Source organism: Herpailurus yagouaroundi, unplaced genomic scaffold (genome assembly GCF_014898765.1).
Source record: "Herpailurus yagouaroundi ecotype Mexico unplaced genomic scaffold, PumYag 160, whole genome shotgun sequence".
NCBI classification, from domain to species: domain Eukaryota; kingdom Metazoa; phylum Chordata; class Mammalia; order Carnivora; family Felidae; genus Herpailurus; species Herpailurus yagouaroundi.
The window spans coordinates 51,576,520-51,595,724 of NW_024412401.1; the positions used below are offsets into that span (position 1 = coordinate 51,576,520).

The window sequence follows — 19,205 nt, forward strand, 5'->3', positions numbered from 1 at the left end:
TTGGAGAGCCCCACCCCCTCCCCCCAAGGACCGGGGACTCTTCCCGGCCGCCCCCCAAGTTTGTTTTCTCAAGTCAGTGCGTAAGATTTTTCAAGTTCTGAGTCAGAGCTTCCCCTAAGATGAGGAGTTTGGGCCACACTGAGACATGCCAGCGTGGGGGGGGGGGCGGGGAGGGGAGCAGGAAACGGGGCGAAGGAAACGTGGGGGTTAGCCGCTTGGAAGCGCATGGATGCGCGAGGGGGCTTTTCGCCCGCCGGGGTAAAGGCAAGGGTTTCAGCGAGGCCTGTCCCCGCTTGGCAACAAATCGGCATCGACCGCAGGACGGGCTTCAGCCCAGGGCGGCTTGGGGTGTCCTGCCCTTCCGGACCCCGTCCTTCCCTCCCTGGGCCCCCTCTGGGGTGCTGTGGTGAGCAAGGGACTGGGCCCCCAGCAGAAGACCACTCCCAGCAGGGGAAGTTAGGAAGATGGGGGCGACGGTGGCGAGGGGGCACCCTGGTCCCCCTAGATGGAGGCCTCGTGGAGAGCAGAGAGGAAGCACGGGACAGGGTGGCGCTGTCGGTCTGGACCGGCCCAAGTCTGGCTGCGGAGGAGGCGGGCGTCACCCAGGGCCTTGGGGTTTGGGGTGGTCCCCTCGGTTTGCAGTCCTTCCCGGACTCGCGGGAAGAGTGTTGCACGGAAAACCTTTGAAGATATGTGGGAAGAGCGCTTGCTCCTGGCCTTCCAGGCTCCCAGAAGTGGGGAGCTGGGACTCTGAGTGGGGGGAAGGGAACATCCGCCCCATAAACACCAACCCCCCGGAAGCAGGTGCCTGTGGGGCGAGGGCTCCTGTATCTGCTGCGCCATCCCCAGGAGCTCGGGATGGCGTGGAGAGGGCAAAACGCGGGTGGCCGACCGGCTGGCCGTTTCCCCCTGCTGCAGAGGAGGCTATCGTTCTCGCCGCCGCCGGCCCGTTGGAGCACATCACTCGTGAGGAGACCCAGGCCCCCTGGATCAGGCTCTGGCCCCCAAGTTTAGAGAAACAATGAATACATTCGTTTCTTCAGATGGGAGGGTCAGGAGAGTGTGAAAGCTCGTACACTTCACCCCGATCTATAGTGCGTAAGAGTCTTCACGGATTGGGGTGGCCAGAGAATTGGGATTACCTCCCCTTCGGCCGCAATTCCACCCATCCATCCATCCATTCATTCTTGCAATCAGTCATTCATATAGTCATTCATCCAGTATTTACTGAGCACCTACTACGTGCCAGGCGCTGAGCCTAAAGAGGCAAGTTCAGTCTGGGACTGGGAGGGCTTCCTGCTGGAAGCAGCCCAGCTTCTGTGGAAGCGTCCGTGAAGGGCAGGCTTTTGGGGGCACATTCGGGGAAGCCTCTGTTGGGGGGGGGGCCGGCCCACCAGCCCTGGGGCAAAGGTGACCTTTAGGAGTGTTTGGGAGTGAGACTTCAGTGCGCCAAGACCTCTCAGTAGCCAAGGTCTCCACAACACAGATGCAAACGTGAGGTTCAGAGAGGTTAAGTAACTTGCCCAAAGGTCGCCCAGCCACTAGATGGCCAGTCTGGGACTCTAACTGAGACCCATCTGACCCCACGTAATATACTCTTGGCTGATGTGACGTAGCATGTACTAGGTCCCAGACGCTGTTTTCAGAATTGCATAAATGTGAACGCATTCAATCCGCGTAAGGGATATGTGGTTATCTCTGTTTTCTAGACGGGAGCCCCGAAGTACAGAAAGGTTGTACCTTACTCAGGGTCCTGAGCAGTGAAGCTAGGATTTGAACCCCCGGCGGGAGGGGGCGGGCAGGCTGATTCCAGAGTCCAGCTTTTAACCACCGCGCCCCGGGTGCATCAGCTTCAATACTCTTGTGGGGAACCTGTTCTGGCCGACTTGGTGGCGGGAGAGAGCCCAGAAGGTCCTGGAAGAGAGGTTGTAAGAACTTCCGCTGAAGTGGGTGGAGTTTGGAAATCCAGCCGGAGGACAAAGCCATTTCCGCGGCGGTTGACGACAGAGGAAAATCGGGCAGAATGTAGCTGTCCAACAAGAGGGGAATGACTAGTGAGGTGGTCTTAGGACCCCCACGAAGTGAAATGATGCAGCCGCTCACAGTGAGCTTGACGAAGAGGACGGAGCTTAAATGAACATCAACTAACACGTGCTGAGCCCTGGTCTGTGCGGCTCACAGCAAAAGGGAGTGAATCTTGGGGAACCCGCCCCCTAAAATCGTGAGGTGGGAGTCGCCGACATAATAGCTAAGTGACTTGGGCACTTCTGGGGTGCCAGGGGCGTTGTCCGAGCACGTCAGGTACCGCTGCCTCCGTTTACAGTGAGGAAACCATGCTCCGGGAGGTGAAGCCACGTGTCCACAGAGCTCCCTTAGCTGGTGCGAGGTGGAGCCAGAACTTGAATGCAGCTATTTCCAGAAAGCAGAGTGCGGTCTAGCGGGTTGTCCACTGCACAACTATAGGGGGCACCAGGTACACTATAGTCTATGGGGATGGTGCCCTCGGAGTCGTGCGGTGCACAGCCTGTGCAACCGTACATGTTTGTCACTGCTGCGCATGTCTGATCTTAATCCTGGCCTTTTCACCAATGCCTCGTCCAAAAAAGAAAATGTTATTCATGCACACCATTAAGTGGAGTCAGGTGCAAGCTGGATACATGTGGACGCGGGCCAAAAAGTCCGCAAAAAACTAAGCCGATAGGCTGGCATGGTGGGATCGAGGGGTGATTTTTCTTCTTTCAAAGGTCCTTCAGGGCTGGTCTTTGTTGTGGTTTGTTCCCTCTCCGTTAAAAAAAAAAAGAAGAAGAAAAATTGGGATACCAGAGCAGCTCCCGCTGATACGACTTTCCGTAATGATGGAAATGTTCCCTGTCTGTGCCGTCCCACTTGTGGCCGTTGAGCCCTTGAAAACGTGGTGACTGCGGAACGGGATTTATATTGTTATTTCACTTGAATCCATGTGAACCGAGACGGCCGCGGGTAGCTAGCGGCTACCGCATGGGACGGGGCAGAGCCACAGCACCCATGGCTGCTTTTCGTGTCGTGCCTCGCCATTCCCAGTTTGCGGCCCTGAAGCCCGCGGTTGCCACGCTTGCGGGTGGGAGAGACTTTGCCGCAAAGTCCCAGCGGGAGCGCCTGGGTGGCTCCGTCGGTTGAGCGTCCGACTTCGGCTCAGGTCGTGGTCTCGCGGTCCGTGAGTTCGAGCCCCGCGTCGGGCTCTGGGCTGACGGCTTGGAGCCTGGAGCCCGCTTCGGATTCTGTGTCTCCCTCTCTCTGACCCTCCCCCGTTCATGCTCTGTCTCTCCCTGTCTCAAAAATAAATAAAATGTTAAAAAAAAATAAAATAAGGGGCGCCTGGGTGGCGCAGTCGGTTAAGCGTCCGACTTCAGCTTCAGCCAGGTCACGATCTCGCGGTCCGTGAGTTCGAGCCCCGCGTCGGGCTCTGGGCTGATGGCTCGGAGCCTGGAGCCTGTTTCCGATTCTGTGTCTCCCTCTCTCTCTGCCCCTCTCCCGTTCATGCTCTGTCTCTCTCTGTCCCAAAAATAAATAAATGTTGAAAAAAAATTTAAAAAAAAATAAATAAAATAAAATAAACTGGGACAGAGGAAACCATACTGGGCCCTTAGCAGCAACTTCACCCTGGTCCCGAAAGGGTTAACCGGAGCCGCTCTCCTCCAGGGAGCAACTGCTTTGGGGACCCACAGACTAGGCATAAATTGCTTGCCTCATAGCCTGGCTGGGTGACCCGGGTCGGTGGCTTCCCCTCTCTGAACCTGCCCATCCGCCACTGAGAACAAGGCTTAACACCGGTGCCTTCCACCTTTCTGAAGGCAGGGCTCTATAACCCAGGGCCAGGCACGTAATCAAGTTTAGTAAACGGAGGCCAAACAGAAAGAGGGAAGGGAAGGGAGGGGAAGGAGTCCCGTGTCCTCGGCCACAGGCCCAGCTGCAGCGCGGAGAGCAGCCTAACAGTCAAGACAGCCTTGGAGCTCCTCTGAGCTGAGCCTCAGACACATTTTCCAGAAGGCCTGGAACTCACCAGCGGGTCATAAAAACCCTCTGGCGGTGCTTTAAAGGTGACCCTCTCTGGGAGCGCGGCGTGGACCCAGAGCCAGGGCTCCGCGAGGTCCCGCCGGCCTCGGGAGAGGGGCTAATGGGCACGGCCCCGGTCTCGCCTGCTCCCTTGGGGTGGGAGGGGGCGACCGGTGGGGACCCCAAGATGGAACAGGGGGCGGAGGGCGCGGGTCCTTCTGGGGCAAAAGAGACTTGGCTTTCCGTCACGCTGACTTTACAGGGTGGGGTCTGCGGACCGGATTCTCCGAGTCCGTGAATCACCCGACCGAGGTTCCAGGCAGAATTTTGTGTGCACCTGTGTTTTTCTGGGAAGGACCCGTAGAATTCCTCAGATTCCTCCGGGGGTTCGCAGTCGAAACGGGGGGGAGGACCAGTGAGCCAGGGCCTAGGTTTCCCTTGGGGACAAAAAGTCAGAGCGGGGAGAACAGTTGTCTGTGTCAAGCTCGCAGGGGAGCCCCGGGCTGTTCCATCGGGGACAGGGGGGCGATGGTAACTCCTCTCACCCCAGCGCGCAGATGGTGAAACTGAGGGCCCCGAAGCGAGGGAGAGGGGAGTTTTCCCCATTCTCAGATGCTGGGGGGGCAGAGGGAGGCACCATTTGCGCTCAGGGTGGGTGGGCTGCGGGTTGCCCCTCCCCCACTGTCCCCAAGCGTGCCCCGTCGCCGGGTCAGGCGTAAGCCGCGTCCGCCCCGTTCCCGGGGAACCCCGGGACGCGGGGAGCAGGGGGGAGGCACACGTGTGTTGTCAGGGATCGCACCTCGCCTCAGGGGGCAGCACCTGGGACCCCAGTGCCTCGCTGGGAGCGTTTGGCCAAGCCAGCGCCCCCCTCCTTGTCGCCATTTCCGCATCTACAAAAATAAGGGGCTTTGGCAGAGGAGCCGTGAGGGCCCTTCAGGTCTGAGCCCTCGAGAAGACGAGAGTCCCAGGCTTGAGGCCCCCGGGGCTGTTGGCGGGTTTCCTTCGGAACCGAGCTCTCCCAACGTCTCTCTCCCTGACCATCAGCGCTCACCGCGGTTCCCAGCAGGTGCCGGGGGCGGGCTTTGCGAGGCCCCCCCCTCCCCAGGCTCCTAACTGGGAGGCAGGACCCCACGCTGGCCCCTGAGGGGCAACGTCACCCCGGTCTGGAAGTGGTTAATGAGGACAGCTTGCCTCCAAATACCAGCCCCTTATGAAAATGTAGGTCTGACAATAAATTTGGCATCGGGCCACCAACCTCAGATTAAAACCAGACGGGACAGACACTACCCTCCTTCTCTGACCAAGCAGCCCGCGAGCGGGGGGTTGGGGCTGGACAGGGGCGGCCTGCTCCTCTTCCTCCTGAATGACTCCCCGACTCCCTTCCCTCCTGTGCTCCCACTTTCTGGAGGTGGTTTGGGGGTGTGGGGAGCGGAGGAGGCTGGGCCGACCGCCGATGTCAAGTTTGAACCCTTGGCTCTTGGGCTGCTAAAGCCGGAGGCCTCGGTGCGGGACACAGGAGGAGGCTCGGGAAACCCAGAGCCTTTGAGATGGCCAGCTGTAGCTGGCCTTGACCCCCTGGCCCTTTGCTGTGTCTGAGAATAGGACGTAGATATTCTCTGCCCAGTAGCTTTGTCTCTGCTCCCCCCTCGGGCCCAGTGACGCCATTTCTCAAAAGGCTCCTGGGCCAGAGAAGAGGCTTTGGCCTAGTCTGTATCTGCCCCCTGGCTTCCCCCAGGGGTGGCAGCCCCACATGTCCCCTCTCCCATGGAGCCGTTCTGCCCCCACCCTTTCCTGTGTACTTCTTTTTATAGACCGACTTTATTGAGATATACTGCACGGGCCATACAATTCATCCCCTTAGCGTGCACGCCAGTGAGTTTTAATATGGTCACTTGCGCAACCATCAGCAAGATTTTAGAGCTTTTCCGGCAGCCCAAACAGAAACCCCGCACCCCTCGGTCATCACCGTCCACCCCCCACCCCACCCCACCCAGGCCCTAGCAGCCGCCGACGGACATTCTGTCCCTCTAGGTTTCACTTCTCCTGGACGCTTCTCGTCCTCGGCATCCTTCATTATGCGGCCCTTCCTGGATGGCATGGGCTGCTTTTACGTAGCACGGTATTTTTAAACATAAATAACGTTTTTAAAGGCTCGCCCACATCAGAGCATGAATCAGCACCTCGTTCCTTTTTACGGTCAAAAAACATTCCATTGCGTGGACAGACTACATTCTGTTTACCCAGTCATCAGTTGGCCGGGCGTTTGGATGGTCTCCAAGTTCGGGCTGTTTGGAGTATGGTGGTGTGGACGTAGGTTTCATTCCCTCCCCCCCCCCCCCCCCCCGGGGTAGATACCTAGCAGTGAAACTGCTGGGTCAGATGGTAACTCGGAATTTCACATTTGGAGGACCTGCCAGACTCTTCCAGAGCGGCTGCACCATTGGACTTTCCCGCCAGCGGTGCACGGGGGGGGGGGGGGGGGTCCAGTGTCTCCAAATTCTTGTCGGCACTTGTTATCTGCCTTCTGATTCTTGCCGTCATACTGGGTGTGAAGCGGCATCTCCTTGTGGTTGCGCGTTGCATTTTCTTGATGACTCAGGACCAGCACTTTTTCACATGCTTGTTGGCCATTCACATACCTCCTTTGGGAAAACGCCGATGCGGACCTTTTGCTCATTTTTAATGGGATGGTTTGCCTTTTTATTGTCGTGTTGAAAGCGTTCTTCATATTTTCTAAATACGATCCCTTACCCAATACGCGATTTGTGGATATTTTCCTCGTTCTCTGGGTTGTCTTTTTTACTGTCTTTTTTTTTCTTCTTAATGTTTACTTATTTTGAGAGAGAGGGCGGGGGAGGGGCAGAGTAGAGGGAGAGAGAGAGCATCCCAGGCAGGCTCCGAGCCGTCAGCACAGAGCCCGACGCGGGGCTCGAACCCACGGATGTGAGATCATGACTAAGCTGAAGTCGGACGCTCAACTGACCGAGCCGCCCAGGCGCCCCGACCCCCTTTTTCACTTTCTTGACGGTGTCCACCGAAGTCTTAATCTTTATGAAGTCTGATTTATCTTCCTTTCTTTACTGGCTTGTGCTTCGAGTTGTCCCATCTAAGTAACCATTGTCTGGCCTTTTGAAGGGCAGGGGGAGCTGGGTTTGGATGCTGGGACTTCCCATTGTTTTCTGGAGGGAGGCCTTCCTTCCTTCCTTTATATTGAGAAATCTTTTTGAGACCAAACTTCTTGCCCAGTCCCGGGGATATAGCAGTGACAAGGCACACACAGTCCCTACCTCCTAGAGCTGAGGTAAAGGGAAGAGACAAGCACGAAGTGGAGAACCAGAACAGAAGAACAACTTCATTGCAGACGTTCAGGAGAGGGAGACAGCCCAGGAGCCTGTGGCGAGGAGATCTGGCCTGACCTGGGGGCTTGGAAAGCCTTCAGGGCAGGGAATTTAGGTTTAGACTAAAAACTGGGTAAGCATGAGGCAGAAGGAGTGCAGCGGGAAAAGCATGTGCAAAGGCCCTGAGGTGGGGAGGAGCTCATGTGGTCTTGTAGGGTAGATTCCATTGGTGCACTGGGTTTCTTGGGGTGGGGAGGGGGTCCAGTCATCCTGTGGAAGCGTATGCAGCACCCCAAGACCTTTGTGCATGTGAAGGAGAGGCTCCAGAGCCTAGAGAGACCCTAATGCGTGGCAGCTGCCTCCAGGGCTCTGCTGAGGTTTCTAGGGGACACGTGGGAGCCTCCCCCAGCCTCCTCTAGACTCCAGGGTCTGCCGAAGCCTGCTTAGGCCCCCTTGTAGACACACCGGTCACTGACCTGGGGGCTGTGAGGGGAGTATGGGCGTCACAGTCCCAGATTTTCCATTCACGCGTTCACCCAGCACTCAAAAAAATATTTGTGAAGAGTTTACCCTGAGCTAGGTCCTGTGATGGGTTCCAGAGAGACAAAACCCAGTAAGTTCCAGTCCCTGCTGGACGAATGACCCCACGTCTGCTCTACAGTGTGGCACAGCCATGACAGGGGCCTGGGAGGGCTTCCTGGAGGAGGGGGCATTCTGCTGAGACATGAAGGTAAAAGTCAGGGAGGGACAGAGGGGGGCGGTGGAAAGCCCAGGAATGGTATGCAGAAGGGGTCCACAGTGAGGGGTGGGCACGTCCAATGTGAGTACCACCAGCCCTCCTGAGGTCCAGGCCCTGGCTCTGCCCACCAGGGTGGCCTGGGTGGCCCCATCCACTGGATAGAGCCAGAAAGGCCCTCAAGAGAAAGCCTCTGTCCTTCTGTTGTGCTCATCACTGGATTTGCCCAGCCCTGGGCTGGGGGCCGGGCTACCTCCTCTCTCCATTATCCCAGACGACTGGCTACCAGGGATGTATCGAGAAGAGAAAGGGCCGCGGGGGGTGGGCTTTCCTTGCTGTGTGACCCCGGGTGGGTCCTGGCCCCTCTCTGGGCCTCCCTCTGCCTTCTCCGTAGGACAGAGACAGCCCTGCCCGCCCCTCTTGAGGCTGTTGGGGGCCTCCGGGGAGGTGATGCTGGAAAGTCTGCCTGTGTGATCTCACCCGAGGACCCGAGCCCCTCCCCTGTGTCTTAGGCCTGGTCCCTCAGTGTCCGGGACCAACGCCAGCTTGGCCGGACATGAAACCAGCTCTTAAGGTTCCTCGCTTGGGATCCTGGCTGGAGTGGGGCCGGCCGCCTAGGGAAGCCCTTCTCCAGAAGGCTCCAGGGACCATGTTTCTTCTCCTTTCTCCCTCCTCCCCCCTCCCGTCTTTGCTTCCTTTCTTCCTTCGAACGTTGGCCTGACTGGGTGCCGTGCTCCCCTCCGGCCCTGTCTCCCAGGCTGGGCGGCCCGCGCACCCTTCTCTCCTGCGCTTCTCCAGCTGCTGCCTTCCGTGTCCCTCCTCCTGGTTCACCCTAAGCCCGCGGAGAGATTCTCAGAATCCCACTGCAGGAGGAACGAGGGTGCGGGCCTCTTAGGGCCGGTCCCCCCGCCACGCCAAGGTGTTTAAGAACCTGGGCCTGGTGCCCATCGGCAGGTTCAAATCCCAGCTCCGGCCTTGACGAGTCTTACGGCTTTGATGTGTCGCTGTCCCGTGTGAGCCTCAGTTGCCTCATCTGTAGAATCGTGGGCTAGGAGCCCTCGTGTAAGGCCCATAGGAGGGTTAATGAGGTCATTTCTGTTGTTCCCGGTTTTCCGGGAGGTTCCAGAGGCTGGGAGTCGCTAACAGATTTGCCCTGGCCACTCCGCCGGAGATCATTCCCCCTCCGCCACAGGGCTGTAGGCCTCTCACGTCTCACCTGAAGAGGTGACACATTTCCCCCCCTCTTGGCACCGGGGACAGCTAAGGACAGATTCCAGAGTTCCTGTCTGAGCCCCGACAAGGCAGAACCAGGGGTCTTTCAGAGGAACTCTCGTCCCTTCCAGGAGACCTGGGGGGTGGGCCCGAAGCTTTTGCAGGCCCCTCCGGGCCCTCCACCTTCTTTTCTCCACTCTTCCTCAGACTTTCCCGGCTGTAAATATTTCTGCAGCTTGGAGCTCCTTTGACCAAGGGCCGGTGTTAATTTGTTAAATCCACATCAAGGTCCTGGGGACCCGTTGTTTATTTTTGCGAACGTGTTGGCAGAGATCACATTGGGGGGGGGGGGCGGCGAGGAGAGGGGCTGCTTTTCTGGTCAGAATAAATGCTAATTAATAAAAGTTATTTATTTGGGTTGGAGCTCGCCGCGGCCCCGGGGTCAGGCACAAACTGACTATTTGAAGCAAAAACAAACAGAGGGTGTCTCTCAACAGCTTGAGGAAGGCAGAAACGAAGAGGCTGGGTTTATTTGTCTTAGGAAGAATTTGCAGTTAATTCCCTCCAGACTATTTAGACCCTTAAATTACACGGAATAAGAAAAACCATGGGTGCAGGGGAGAGAAGCCAGGACCACTCGATTATCTGGCTGAGAGCGGAGTTTTTAAATGTCTTTGGCCCGCAGTCAGCCAAATAAATGGTACGTGTGAAATAATTTAATGGCAGAAAACTGCACAAGTCATTTTTTTTTTTTTTTTTTTTTATTGTAACGTAACCGGGGGACGAAGTAATTCGGTTTTAAGGGAGAGGGAGCGTGGGCGGCGGGCCTCCCCCATCTGAATACCTTTCTCTCTCCCCCTAGAGAGAGAGAGAGGCGGTTTCAGGCTTTCTTTTTCAACCCCAGAGAAAAGCAGGACTTTTACCGAACAAAAGGAAACTTGGGGACTAGCCCGACTTGGAAAGGGGGGGGGGGGCGGGGCCAGCCATCGCTGGCCTGAGGCTTAGTGAGTATTTATTTCTTTTCCAAATGCTTCAAAGTCCCAGCGTGGAGCCCCCAGGGGGACACACGCCCACCACAATACATTTCTCAGGCGGTGACTCAGGGACTTAGGGTAACAAATATCCAGCACATCCGCTGGGAAGCAGAGGCCAGCCGGTGGGTTCGAGTCCCGGGTCACCTTCAGGACGATGCTTCAGTCGTCCTCGGCCCCCTCTCAGCCTCTCAGACCCGTCTTTCTACTGCGGGCTGGGTCGAGGAGACCCAAGGGCCGGGGAGAAAGACCCTTGGCTTCCTCATAAGCGACAATGCTAAGGGCAGCCGCCATTTATTGAGCAATTACTATGCTCTCGGCACGGAATTAAGCTCTGCTCCTCTTAGGAACTTTATGTGACTCTGGGCACGCTGTTTGTTGTCCCTTGCCGCTTCCAGAGGTGTCGTCTTCCTTCGGAACAAAAGCGGGGCCGAGGGATGTACTTCCCACAGTCTGGGATGGAGACCCAAGGGCATTTCCGCACTTAGGCCTCCTAGAGCCAGGACTGAGATTGTGACAGACCCCTGCGTCACCTTCCCTGGGAGCAAGGCGGGTGAGGGAGGAGAGGCCGAGCCTACAGCCCCGGGGCCGGCTGAGCCTCTGACAAACATGAATTCCAACCCAGAGGTGCCACCTTGGCCTCAGTTTCCCTGTGTGTGAAATGGGGTCACGCCTCCCAGGGTGGGGGTTAGGGAGCGGGTGGCCCGCTTGGCACCCCCCGTGGCCCCAAACCAGCTTTGGCTGAGCGGCCCCCGTCGGAGCGGCCTTGCTGTGACCCCGGAGAGAGCGGACCCCAGACCGGCGAGGAGCCCCGCTGGGGCTGGTGTGGCAGGTTGTCGGGGACCTGGCGACAAATGCCTTTGCATGAGGGTTCCGGCTCCAAGTCACTACTCGGTTTAAACCGGCGGCGAAAGAGCCCAGTGTCTTCCGACGCCCACTTGGCGGGGCAGAAGCTGAAGACTGGTTTTCATTTAGACACCCTCCGTTTGGGATTGCTCGGAAACTTCTCGAAAAAGTCTCCTTTTTTGGCCGAAATGCCTCCTGCGTTGGGTGTGTGCCCAATCGGCGTTGCCTGAAGGGGGACGGAAGTCGTCTCTGGGTTGGCTGGTGTTCCAGAAGCTTCTGTCCCCGCTTTCGGGGCTGTTGATCACCCCCCGGTTTTCAGCTCACGGGCCCTCGTTGTTTGGGTTTAGAGTTCCTCCCGCTCCAGGGGACAGGGATGCGGGGCAGAGACACGGTCACAGGCACCAGGCATTCTCCTCCACTTTTCCGTTTTCTGGGGGGGGCGGGGGAGGGGGGAGAAGGCTGGAGCCAGGCCAGGGGACGCGGCGGCTCCCTTGGGACCACTCGCGTTCCCTGTCGCTCCCCAGCCTGTGTCTCCTGAACGTCCCGCTGAGCCAGGGCCGTGGGCATGGTGCACGAGAAGATTTTTCGCTGTGGGGGCCTGTTCTCGTCCTGAAGGGTATTTGGCGACAGCCCCCGGCCTCCACCCGTTCAATCCCCATGGCACCTCCCGCCCCCGGTCCTCCCAATCAAACCTGTCTCCAGGCACTGTCAGATGTCCCCCGGAGGCAGAACCGCCCTCAGATGGGAACTTCTGGTCCAAACTCAGCTGTAAGGTCATCTGTGCCCGGGCATTCCCTGAGTCCTGCCTGGAGAAGACCCCCCCCTTTGCCCCCACGATCATTTACCAGTCCCGTGGACCATTTCAGCCTCAAGTCCAATCAGTGGATTGCCCCAGAGGCAATAAACCCTGCTCACGTGGGATCTTATTTGACAGCAGGGACCGAGTGGTAGCCATTGCCGGGCCTGGAATGTTCTAGATGCTCAGCACAGCCAATACCCGGCATTGTGCAGACCACACTGAATGTATGAAGGGAACGTGTCGCCGGGGAAAGCAAAAACACAAGGCGTGGACTGAACTCCCAAAGGCCGACGATACGTTCTGTTGTCCAAACTGGGCAAAACAGACCTTCGCCTACACCGCTGGTGGGAAGGCTGGTGCGGGAACCTGGCCACATCTAGGGGTTTTTTTGTTGTTGTTGTTTTTTATTGGCCCAGCGATTCCCGCTTCTAGGAATCTATCCCAAACAGGCACTGGCAAAAATAGAAAATCATGTCTTCACGAGCTTATTCATCATGGCACTCTTTCAGTTGCGGAAGATTGGAAACACGCCAGAGGCCCATCCATAGGACCCTGGTAGGATAAACCAGGGGACGGTCCCCCAGCCAAGGGCCTTGGGGCTGGGGAGAGGAATGTGAATGATTTCTGTGCCCTGGATGGAGGGATCCCTGAGATAGGTGCTAAGTGGGGAAGAGGTGAGGTGGGGGGCAGGACGTCGTAGGCGACTTTTTGATAAGAAAAATATTGTACGTATTTTATTATATTTGCAAAGAGCGATGCTCCAGCAAAAGCAAAAACGGACCTAAAAAAAATAAGTCCCTACGCGTGGAGGGAGGGAGCACGAGAGAAAATAGAGTATGCAAAACAATCCAAATAAAGAGGGCCGTGTTTGCTATATGCGAAATGGAATGTCTGGAATATTATCAAGTAAAAAACAGGCAAGTTGAAGCACCAATGTGTTCAGCACGGTCTCACGCTTGTAAGTTTTTTAAATGTACATCTGTAATCTGGTAAAGCGTGGGGAGAGGACGGTACTTTGTGTCACTTTTTTACCCCCTTCTGGTTTTCGAGTCTGTTCCCGCCACCAGCAATGACATTACTTTGTTATTACCATGTACGTTTTTAATAAGAAAATCGGATACGTAAGGAAGGGCTGAACTGGGCAGTGTCGCGGCTGGTGCCGGTGAGCGCGGGAGGGGATCCCACGTGGACCCGGGTGATCCGGAGGGCTGCCTGGAGGAGTGGGCAGTGAACTGGGCTCTTGGGGACGAAGAGTCAACAGTTCTGCCCATCGAGGTGGCAATAGTGGCTGAATACCCCCCAACCCGTCCTCTCAAAGGACAGGGTGAACCTAAAAGCTAAGAGTTGCTGACCCCGTGCGTTCCCTAAGGTTGTGCTGGGCACCCTTACCTGAGCCGCCAGTTCTGAACCAGAGGCCAGCACAGACCCTTGGTCGGCTCCTCTGCTGGGATTCACCCTCTGGCTCATTTCCACCTCCTGTGGAATCTGACTGCTTTTGTCCACTGTTATATTCCCCGTGGGCCCTAGCACTGCGCCGGTCACACAGTAGCTGCTCAGTTAATACGTGTTGAAGAATGAACGGATGGATGAATGAAGGGATGCGTGAAGGAGAGAATTCAAGGGATCTGCTCCATCCATCCGCTGGACCCTCCATCCATCCGCTGAGGGAGACACAAGGAGAGCGCCCAGCGCACGCTGCCGAGCCAGTGGGGGGGTTCGGGACCCCCTGGGCACCTCCGGGGGCGGGGCGGGGCTGCACCTGCTGACACTCGATCCCTCCGCAGGTGAGTGTCCCAGCCCCGGGCGCGGCGGCGCCGCCAAGCGGAAGAAGAAGCAGCGGCGGAACCGGACCACGTTCAACAGCAGCCAGCTACAGGCGCTGGAGCGCGTGTTCGAGCGCACGCACTACCCCGACGCCTTTGTGCGCGAGGAGCTGGCGCGGCGCGTCAACCTCAGCGAGGCGCGTGTGCAGGTGAGCGCCGCGCACGCGTGGGCGCCCGCGGGAGCGCGCAGCCCCCTCGCCCTCTGGGGGGCGCAGCTGCTGCTGCGGAGGGGCGGTAATTAAGAGCGGGAGCGTCAGAGGCCCGGAGCACCGAGGTTCGAGGCCAAGCCCTGCCACTTCCCAGCCGTGTGGCCTCGGGCAGGTTACCTAACCTCTCTGGTGCCTCCCTGTAAAATGAGGATCGCGTGGGTCTATTTCCTGGGGTTCTTATGAGAACCAAAGTAGTTGATATATTTGAGGTTAAAAAAAAATTTTTTTAAATGTTTGTTTAGTTCTGAGACAGAGACAGAGCATGAGCGGGGGAGGGGCAGGGAGAGAGGGAGACCCGGAATCCCAAGCAGGCTCCAGGCTCCGAGCCATCAGCACAGAGCCCGACGCGGGGCTCGAACTCACGGACCCCGAGATCATGACCTGAGCCGAAGTCCGCCGCTCCACCGACGGAGCCCCCCGGGCGCCCCTGGTTAATATGTTTGTAAGCGGGCTTGGAGCCGTGCCCGGCGTGGAAGGTTTGGGTGAATAAACGCCGTGTCGCAGTGTTCAGCCCTGCTCTGAGCCAAGTGCCCCTCTCTAGTTGCAGCCTTACCACGGCGAAGCGCTCATTTTTGCATCCTTTTCTCCAGCACACGCTTACCCAGCAGCCTTAGCGTCCCCATCTTCCGGATGAGGAAGCTGAGGCTCCGTGGGGCCGCCCGTCCAGAGCTGGTGGCAGAGCGGGCCCGCACCGCCGTCCCAAAGGACTTGGGGTCCCCCCTTGCGGCCTGCTGCGCCCCGTTCAGCACGCCTTCCCGCCCCCAGGTCTGGTTTCAGAACCGCCGGGCCAAGTTCCGCCGAAACGAGAGGGCCATGCTGGCCAACCGCTCCGCCTCGCTGCTCAAGTCCTACAGCCAGGAGGCCGCCATCGAGCAGCCCGTGGTTCCCCGGCCCGCCACCCTGAGCCCCGATTATCTTTCCTGGACGGCCTCGTCCCCCTACAGGTGAGAGCAGGAACCCCTTCTGGCGGGAGGGGGAGCAGCCTGGGCGACCCGTGCGGCCTCGTAGGGCCCGGGGCTCCTTTGAGCATCTCAAGACAGCTGTGCATGGTGCCCAGGCGCCCCTGAAGCCTGGGCCTTCCGTGTGGGGACACGTGTGCGCGGGCGCTCATGAGTGGATGCGCGTGGGTGTTCCACGAGCACGCGTGTGGCTGTGTTTCGCGAGTACGTGTGCGCGTGCGTTTCCGCATCGGTATGTGCACATGGTTGTGCGTGCGTCTGTGCGTGCAAACACGTGCGCCCAAATGTGCACGCGCGATTGTGCGCGTGACTGTGCATGAATGTAGGGGCGAGAAGATGAGGCCTGTCTGGAGGGGGCGGGGAAGGACCCATCAGGCCACCCTGAGGAAGTTGAAAACCTGGAGGAAGATTTCCGGGTTGGCAAGAAAGCCCCAGCACCCTGTGTCGATCTCCCTGGGAGGGCAGGGAGGGCTGAGGGCACGGCTCCCCTGTCCCAGGGACCTGGCTGGGGTCCAGAGCCACGTTCTGGGGCAGTTTTGTCCTGATCAAAGCTGGAAAAAGGCGGCAGGGCCGGAAGGAAGAGGGAAGGGGTGTCATTTTTCTGTGCCCACAACTCCAGGGGGTGACACCTGTCCCTTAGTCTGTGTGAGTCACTCTGCTGGAGCCCTGGTCTTGTGGGAGGCAAGATCCGGGGGGTCGGCTCGTGGGGTCAGAGTCCTCGTGATCCCATGTTGGCCAGCTCTCCTGCCCTGTCCTTACCCGGAGCGGAAGCGCCACCAAGAGGTGGTTTACCGTGTCTCCATCCTGCTGTGCACCAGGCCCAGTGCAGGTGCTGGGGGGGGGGGACGGGACCCAGGACCTGCTCTCCGGAGGCTCCTGATCCAGGGAGGGACGCCTACAGATCCACAGGAGCTGCCTGTGTCCCCGTGCTGTCTGTGGGCATTTCTGACTCCCCCCCAAATTCTGCAGCCCCGGTCATGCCCATCCCGTGGCGGGGAGGGCTTCCCGGGAACGTAAACCGAGGAAGGGAGGCGGGGGGACCAGAGGCTGGGGTCCAGGGCTGGCAGCCAGAAGTGGTCGGCTTCGGGCATCATGTCCGCCACAGCCCCATGTCCTGGTATCTTCTGTCGCCCCCAGCACGGTGCCGCCCTACAGCCCTGGAGGCTCCGGCCCTGCGACCCCGGGAGTCAACATGGCCAACAGCATCGCCAGCCTCCGTCTCAAGGCCAAGGAGTTCAGCCTGCACCACAGCCAGGTGCCCACGGTGAACTGATGGTCGGCCTGCCAGGACCCAGCTGCCCGCCTGGTCTCACAACGCCAGAGAGGGCAGACATGCAGGAGAGTGCCCTCCTCACGTCCCCTGTCTCCAGGACAGGGATCTCCTGGGCCCTCTCTCCAGTCTGGACTCCCGGTCCCAAGAGGCTGCTGAGATCCCGGGAGCCTGGCTCAGGCCCCCGTCTACAGCCGTGGGAGACTTTGGCCCATGACCTTTGGGGGGGGCGGTTGGGCCAGAGGTGGAGCAGGAACCCCACAAGGACTGCATTTATTTTGTGTATTAAAACCAAAAAGCTTTTGTCTTTAAGAAATAAAAAAAAAAATTTTTTTTTTAAGCCCCAAAAAGGTTGAGGGAGGGCGGGCGGACAAGGGCAGCAATGTAATTGAGGGGTGGCCTTCTGGGGCCCTGCTCTGGCCTGCAGCCGTCGTGGGGCCGGCCCTGGGCCATGCTCGGACCAGCAGCCATGGCAGGACCAGATGCCCTCATGTCCCAGCCTTCTTCTGCACGAAGCTCTCCATCACCCTGCAGAGCCCCAGGGCTGGGGAGTGGGGGAGGAAATCAAGAGACCGGCCCTGGACCCCGTGACACCCAGGCATCTGGGAGAAAGCCCTGCTGTGTGACACTGGGCGGGATCCCTTCCCTGTCTGGGCAGGGAGTATCCCCTCTGCCCTATGGTGGGGGGCAGGGTAGGTGACCGTGGATTCCTGGGCTGACCTGACAGTGTGTGAGGCAGGTGCTAGAAATTCAATTCCTTATCTCTGGGGCTTGCAGGACGTATGGGACCTTCCTGGGCATTTGACTGTAGAGCGGCTGAGACAAACGCCCCAGACATGGTGCAGAGTGGAGGTCCCAGGTGGCCCCCCGGGACGGAGGAGTGGTCCCAATAGCCAAGGACACCAGAGGACCTTATCCAAGTCCGCCTGCCTTTTTGCAGACGATAAGGGTCACAGAGGACACACGTGCCACCAGCCAATGACGTCACTTGTAAGGGAGTCTGCGGGAAGCCCGGGCCCCTTCCGCCTGGCCCCGTACCACTCTTTCTGTGGGGCGCACCCTCCAGGGAAGTTCAGAGTCATTTCTGCTGAGGGGGCCCTCAGTCAGCCCCCAAGTAAGTAGGACAGCGCTCCCCGACCCCCAGAGGGCACGAAGGCGACCAGTCCCTCCTGGCGATGGCCCTCGCGGTGACACGGCGGTCACACCCCATGGGGTAGATCAGCTGACCTCTTGTCCCGTAGTCTGCCCTGCCCGTGCAGCCAAGTGCCCCAAAGCATCCGTGTTCCCGCCCATCAGCTGCACACCCCTGATGACCCCAAACGGGTCAAAGCCTCAGGGACAAACAATCCTTGTGTCGGGGACGATCCCCATTTGTGGCTTGGGAGGTATGGTAATCATACCTGCGAGTCAGACGAGGACCCCTCCCCACCCATCAGCTGGAATTTCGCCATGAAAACGGGGTTCTCGAGCACTGAGCTGCTTGCCTCCTTCGGACGCGCAGACGAGCCCCAGGACGCTCCCCGTGTGACTGCCTTGCGGCTGGACAGTTGGGACTCCGTCCGCAGGAGAGCGTGGGGCACCGTTGAGGGTGAGGGAGGCACGGGCTCCGGCTGACGGCGTGGGGAGGGGGCGTCCTGCGGATGTCTTGAGGGGGCTCGGGCTCACCCTGACTGCGAGGGCCAGAGCGGGGGAGACACCTGTGCCCTGGACTGTCGTCTTACTCCGTGTGGCCTCTGCCTCGGGTAAGTGGCTCCTGGGCCTCCATTTGCCACCCATTCACTGAACAAGCATGACACGCTGTGTGAGGAGAGAGCAGAGAACTGACGCAGGGTCCCTCGGGGCAGAGGCCACCCCAGGCCCGGGGAGCCCCAAACTTAGTCTCAGACATCTGGGCAGCCTTCCCGGAAGCGGTGTCCTGCAAGGACGAAGAGTTTGCCAGGCCAAGGCGGGGGTGGGGGTGGGGGTGGGGAGGGGAACAGTGTTTCTAGCTAAGGGAACAGCGTGTGTGAAGGCCCCGGGACGAGCCAAAAGCTGTCTCTCGGGGCCGGCGGGGCCAGTTCCCGGGCTGGATCTCCTGACAGGATGAAGGTGGAGAGGAGCAGAGGCTGACTTAAGTGGAGCCCGTGGGGCCAGATGGAGAATTCTGGATGTCATCCTGGCGGTGGGGAGCCGTGGTGGAGGGACACGCCCCCCGGGGTTCCGTGTGGAGGAGTGGCCCCAGGGCTAAGAGTGGAGGCAGAGTGACCCCTGCGGGGGCCAGGGCAGATGCTGGATGGACAGGAGCCCGGACCGGATGGGGACAGAGCGGGCAGATCTGGGAGGTGTCCCGGACACAGCAGGGCAGGGGTTAATGACCAGATGACGGGCTGAGGGGGACGGCCAGGTGGCCAGGATGTGGCTCAGGCACGCGGACGTGCCTGGGAGAAAGAGATTCTGGAAGCAGGGCCTGCCTGGCAGAGGTGTCGGGAAGACGCTGGCCTGCCCTTCTACCCACACGAGAGCTGGGCCGTCCTTTTGCAAGCAGGGAGTGGCGCCCTCCCTCGTGAGGAGCTGACCGTGTCCCCCACCCCCGACACCCCCAGGAATCTGCACGAGTGAAGGGCTGGCCCGCGGGGTCCAGAGCGGTGCCCTCGCCACTGGATGGAGGCCCATCGGTTTATTTCTCATCCAAAGGGAGGGTCTCACGAAGCATCGCCAGGTCGGGGCTGCCTGCGGCGGAGATGGGGGTCACACTGGGCGGAGGGCTCCGGTTGGGGGGTGGGGGGAAGGCGGGTCCCAACAACACCCGCTGCAGAAAAAAGCTGGGGGCCCGTTTCCCACGGAGGCGCTGGCCCTGCCGTTGGGCCACCAGGATTTCGGTGTCACTTCCTCCCAAGCACGCTAGAGAAAACAAACCGTCTTAATCGTTTTCATATGCTGCTCCGGGAGCTGAGGAAGGGGAGCACAGCAG

At 59.1% G+C, this 19,205-nt stretch overlaps 1 protein-coding gene across 1 annotated transcript in view; it reads left to right on the forward strand.

The window, feature by feature from the left end:
* The window catches only part of PRRX2 (paired related homeobox 2), a 21,796-nt gene extending 5,205 nt beyond the window's left edge, over nt 1-16,591 (forward strand). The window contains exons 2-5 of the mRNA XM_040481193.1: nt 11,085-11,172; nt 13,603-13,966; nt 14,792-14,970; nt 16,123-16,591. Coding sequence (XP_040337127.1) covers nt 11,085-11,172; nt 13,603-13,966; nt 14,792-14,970; nt 16,123-16,258 — 767 coding nt within the window. The 3' untranslated portion in view covers nt 16,259-16,591. The remainder of the gene's footprint in view (nt 1-11,084; nt 11,173-13,602; nt 13,967-14,791; nt 14,971-16,122) is intronic.
* Nucleotides 16,592-19,205: the final 2,614 nt, after the last annotated feature.